Source organism: Astyanax mexicanus, chromosome 3, assembly GCF_023375975.1.
Source record: "Astyanax mexicanus isolate ESR-SI-001 chromosome 3, AstMex3_surface, whole genome shotgun sequence".
NCBI classification, from domain to species: Eukaryota; Metazoa; Chordata; class Actinopteri; order Characiformes; family Acestrorhamphidae; genus Astyanax; species Astyanax mexicanus.
In genome coordinates this window covers 30,554,584-30,560,644 of record NC_064410.1, presented here as the reverse complement: position 1 = coordinate 30,560,644, position 6,061 = coordinate 30,554,584, and the positions used below count along the sequence as shown (strand labels likewise).

At 34.3% G+C, this 6,061-nt stretch overlaps 1 protein-coding gene across 1 annotated transcript; it reads left to right on the top strand.

Moving 5' to 3' along the window:
• The first annotated feature begins 444 nt into the window (after positions 1–444).
• On the top strand, positions 445–2,061 carry LOC103039146 (apolipoprotein A-IV). The gene is made up of 4 exons (XM_015608120.3): positions 445–511; positions 600–659; positions 777–927; positions 1,368–2,061. The coding sequence occupies exons 2-4, from the start codon at positions 620–622 to the stop codon at positions 1,909–1,911; spliced, it is 735 nt and encodes a 244-aa protein (XP_015463606.2). The 5' UTR covers positions 445–511; positions 600–619; the 3' UTR covers positions 1,912–2,061.
• Positions 2,062–6,061: the final 4,000 nt, after the last annotated feature.

Here is a 6,061-nt window from a genome sequence, read left to right as displayed (position 1 = left end):
TATAATGCTCAAATTGATAAAAAAAATGACAGATTCAGCAACACAGATTAAAGATAAACTTCACACAGTGTGAATGTGAGCTATTTGACACTAAATGTGCTACAAGATTGAACTAAAATCTTAAAACGAAATAAATTAAATTAAATAGTTTTTTTTTTCATATCAGTATACGTTCCTGTTAAATACATGTTAACCAAAGCATGAAATTGTAAAAAGTGCTTGTGAACTGAAAATCAGTCCCAGCATAGAAACTAAAGGTATGCAGACAATCAGAACCGATACTGTATCAGCAGTTGTGCTTAGTGGGGATTGTTTTTAACATATCTGACACATCTGATTGAGTTTAGCTGAGTTGGAGAGTGTGATGTGGCATGATTGATGGCACTGTGATGTCAGCAGAAGAGAGATGACGAATTTTGGACTTTGTCTTTTTCAACACAGCGCTGTGGTTCATATATATAGAGCCCTGATACCTCTTCAGTGCACATTCACTCTGACAAGCAACTAGGAGGTAAGAGACTGATTCTATACTAACAACAAAGACCTTAAATAACAGAGAGAAACCAAACTTAACCTGTGTGTAATCTTTTGCTTTTTAGAAATCCTAAGACCTGCAGACATGAAGGTTCTTGCAGTTCTCGCTCTTGTGGCTTTTGCTGGTAAGTGTTCTTTTTATTTATATTCACTGAGTTGAGGAACATTATTATAGAAGAAATGGAATATACATAAAACATATCATAACATTAATGTTTTGATTTTCATTTTTCCGTTAAAAGGCTGCAATGCCGACATGATGTGGCAGGACCAGGCCCAGCCCAGTATGGAGATGGTGAAGAACGCTTTCTGGGATTACGTCGCAAAGGCAACTCAAACCACTGAAGACATTCTGCAGAAGATCAGAGAGTCTGAAATGGGACAGGAAGTCAAGTGAGTGTCTGATTATAATAACATAAGACACCTTTGAAATAGCTTTATTAGCAATTTTCTGCCTAAATGGTTTTCCTTTGTGGTCATTTCTTAATCTGGTTTGAACAACTGTAATTGATAAATCTTTGGATTTAGTAAATAATCAGAGCCTTTCCAATTTTTACTAAAACTGTTTTACAAAAGGAAATAAGAGATTGAGCTTTCCAAAGTTTTAAAGAAACAGATATTGATACAATACACTGACATACCAAAAGTCATGAAACAGGGATTAGTTGACTTTTGACTTTTGCCATGTCAAATGGGGGCTTAAGTATGTTGTACCGGCCTTCAATACTTAAATTAAATTTAAGTAAATACTACAACAGTTAAACAAATATTAAAGTTTCATTCAGTATATATATGTTAATTACTCACACAACCTGTTATTCTTTTTTCTTCAGTTCCAAGATCTCCGAGAGTGCCGATGCCATCGGTCAGTATGCTGTGGTTCTTCGTGGTCAGATGACACCTATGACTCAGGAGGTGATGACCAGGATTTTCCAGGAGTCCGAGCAGCTGAAGGTCCGTCTGCAGCAGGACATGAGCACCGTGAAGTCCCAGCTGGAGCCCTACGTCCAGGAAGTGATGTCAAATGTCCAGCAGCAGATGGAGCAGCTGAAGAAGGAAGTGGCCCTCTACGCAGACATGGACGCCGAGACTCTGAAAGCCACTCTGCTGCAGAAGAGCGAGGAGATGAAGGCCAGTATGGAGAAGACCATGATGGAGATGCAGGCCCAGCTCGGACCCCAGGCTGAGGAACTGAAGCAGAAAATGGAACAGCACATGCAGGAGTTCCAGAAGACCATGATCCCAATGGCTGAGAACTTCCAGGAGAGGATGACCCAGAACGCCCAGGAGATGAAGAAGCAGTTGGACCCCTATGCTGAGGACCTGAAGACCCAGCTGACCACCCTCTGGGAGTCTTTTGCTAACATGCGTCAGTAGAGAGTCTCAGTTTTTACATCAAACAAATTCTAAAGATTGTCACATGTTTACAAAGTTCATTCTGGACACAAATGCTTGTTGCTCTACACTGTACTGTATCATTCCATGAAGTAACTTTAATGTATTAACAATAAACTTCACACTCAAAACGATGAATCTCTCATAGTGTCTTTGATAACAAATGAGGTGGTGGGGTGTCTATTTATGCTAGTATTGCTCTTTTCTTTTAGTGAAGTAAAGCTTTCTTCAGTTCTTTGCTAAGTTTTATACTCAGGATTATGAATTAGGACAGTTTCACTGAAACTGTGTCAGTCAAAACATACTATTCTGTCACACTACTACACTAAAAAAAAAGAAAAAAAGAGACTATACTAGTTACGGAATTCCAATAGGTTAAATGTCAATCTTTATGTTGGTGGCACTATTTTTGCAACATTTTTAAAAACATGTTAGTAAATCAGTGCAGCCTGCACAAAATATATTTATCACACAATAGCTATCATACACATGTAATAAACTGTATTTAAATTCTTTAATTATGATATTTGCTTTTGCAAATTGCTAAAATAAGTTTACAATAATCATATTTATTCAGCTGCAAATGTTTTACATTTATTTAGTTTAAAAAACCCATTTGGATTAATTAAATTTATTGTATTAATAGGCATCATTTTATAATTTTTGTTGTGGCTGCTAAAAACAATCATTAACTCTCTGAGTAATTCTGGAGTTAGATGTGCATGTCACTTGTAGTCATCATTCATCTGTAAAATAACACAAATAAACAAAAAATAAAAAATACAGATATAAGTATTTAATCTAGAAAATGGATTTGCTTGTAAATGTACAAAAATATTACAATATCTATCCCTATCCTCATACTATAATACTATATGTAATATAATAATATATTTTCAAATTAGTTACAACAGAATTCTGAGATTAGTTGAAATTAATCAGGCCTTTTCCTTTTTTTTATAAAAGGAGGGAATAACAGCAGGAAGTTGCAGCCAAACTTGGTGGTGTGATGAATTTGCACTGACAAAGAAATAACATGTTAATATAATGCTTTAATGCAATGGTGTTGACTATACTATAATAATAATAATAATAATAATAATAATAATAATAATAATAATAATAATAATAATAATAATAACTTAATAAACTATTATTAAACAAAATGTACACTTATATGTTCGGGTGTCCCTGGTCACAATATACAGCTCTGGAAAAATGTAGAGACCACTTTAGTTTCTGAATCAGTTTCTCTGATTGTGCTATTAATAGGTAAATGTTTGAGTTAAATGATAATTGTTGTTCTATTCTATAAACTACAGACAACATTTCTCCCAAATTTCAAATAGAAATATTGTCATTTAGAGCATTTATATGCCAAAAAAGAGAAATGGCTGAAATAACAAAAAAGCAAAGCAGATGCAGAGCTTTCAGACCTCAAAAAATGCAAAGCAAACAAGTTCATATTCATAAGGTTTTAAGAGTTCAGAAATCAATATTTGGTGGAATAACCCTGTTTTTTAATCATAGTTTTCATGCGTCTTGGCATTTTTTCTTCCACCAGTCCTACACACTGCTTTTGGATAACATTATGCCACTCCTAGTGAAAAAATGCAAGCAGTTTAGCTTGGTTTGATGGCTTGTGATCATTCATCTTCCTTTTTCAATTAAAAACTTTTTTCCAGAGCTGCATATTACTGCTAAGTAAATAAAAATGTTGCTTTTTAACCTGCAAAAAGATTGAAACTGAATATTTATTTAATATGTTATTTCATTCTGTTTAATAAACAAAAGGGAAAAGAGTCTGATGCAAAAGTTTGGACACCCAGCATGGTCACTACTTATTATTATTCCCCCTCTGGCAAATTTCACAGCAGGTAATGTTTTCATTTTTGGGGGAATTTCTTCTGTTTGGTGAGATTGTTGGTCATCTTGTATACACTGCACTTCTATCTAGATCCATCTAGAGATTTTCTATAATGTTCTATGAAAGTTGGGGGGCTGAGGGGTCTAAGGTAAAACTTCAGTTCATTGTTTATTTATGTACTTCATTCTAGATTTTGTGATGTGTTTAGAATCACTATCATACTGTAGAAGCCACCCCCCTTATATTATATATATATATATATATATATATATATATATATATATATATATTATTTTTTTTTTTTTTTACAGACGGTCTGATATTTGCTTTAAGGGTTAAGTTACCAGGTAATTGATTGAATCCAATCTTCCTTCTATCAGATAACTTTTGGAACTTAAGTACACTTACATGAAAGTAGATTTGTAAACAAGTTTAGACAGTTCATTGTTTCTTTAGGTACTTCATTCTGGATTTAGAATCATTATCCTGCTGTAGAAGCCATTCTCTGTTTATCGTCAGGTTTTGTCTTCAGAATTACCAGGTAATTGATTAAATCTATTCTTCACTCTACCAGAGACTTTTACTTTTGGTACTAAACAGATTAGAAGTGAAATGTATTAAAAGTGAAATGTAAGGTTTTTTGAACCTTTTGAGACCTCAATAAATATAATTTAAGAGCCAAAAGTGTAGTCATGTTTCTTTTAGTTCTCCCCCCCAGTAACGTTAGCTAACTCGCCGCTAATGTTAGCTAGCTCCCCGCTAACCTTAGTTCTGTCTCTGGTAACGTTAGTATGTTATCTAGCTTGCTGCTAACGTTGGTATGTTAGCTAACTCGCCGCTAATGTTAGCTAGCTTTCTGCTAACCATAGTTCTATCCCTGGTAACGTTAGCTAAAGTTAGTATGTTAGCTAACTTGCCGCTAAAGTTAGTATATTAGCTAACTTGCCAGTAATGTTAGCTAGCTGTGTTAATCTTAGTTGTCTCCCCGGATTAAAATTTTCTGATTACACGCACCATCTGAAAATATTATATCTACAGCAAATTTACAGTAAATTTAAGACAATTTCAGACCTTAATTACCCAGATTTTGACAGATTAAGACATTTTAATAATTTTTAAGTACCTGCAGAAACCCTGCTTAAGGACACATTAAAGTATTTTTGTAAACAGAAGTTCAGACCAAATATTTTATACAGTAAAGTATAATGTGTGTAAAACATCTTTTATGCTCTATCTAAGACACGGAAATGTCAGATAGCTTTCTGCTTATCCAGCGGGGCAAAGGATTGTCCCTGCTTTTAGCTTTAAACTGGACTAGACTGGACTCAAACGGCATTACCGGCTGAATCATCACGTAGCTGATTTCACCACAGTTGGACGACACAACAAGAGACTTTAACCTTGTACCTGACACACTGTGAAGCAGGAATGTGTAACAGATAAGTCAGTTATCTGTGTCTGAGGAGGGAGGGAGAGGTCAAACAGTCTCAACAATGCATGTCCACAAAATCTCTTCAAATACTCACAGAAAACAAATACACCGTGTCCTTAAACAGAGTAAGAAAGTCCTCACAAGGCTGCTGCAGTAAGGGATTATGTCTCCCTGATCTCTCACATATAGTAGTTTATAATATTCAAAGTCATGAACAGGCTGTGACTTTTCCTACAGTATTCCTTTCACACAGCTTTAAGAGAATAGACATCATCAAAATAGGGTACTGTGCCACTGACCCAAAAGACCATTTTCATTCCATGTCATTCACTTCCCTAAAGGGGCTAAATTATTTTTTTCACTAAACCCATTGAGACCTTTATTGTGGTAGGGGCTTACTTAATATCTTAATCTGTGATTTTAAATAAACATGAAATTGTGCAGGTCACAATTTTTGTGTGTGAATTTAGTCCCCATAGGACCATCTGCATGATTTTTTTTTCATATATTGGATATTATTTCATATTCACTATAAAAGGCATTTTTATGATTTTAGGTTTTTGTGCAAACTTAACATTTATATAATTTATATCAACATATTCTAGCTCACAGCATTTACACTACTTTATAAAAATCTAATCAATACTTGTTACTTTTTACTGTATTTTTATTTATTTGTTCAAATAATATGTGGTGTTCCTTCCCGGCAAAACACTCCTATTTCTGAGATAAATGTGATTTTTGTAAGTGTACTCCCTTACAAAGACATAAACAGTCTCTCAATCATTTTTATGATAGATGTACTTTAACACAGAACCAAATGCAAAAAAAAG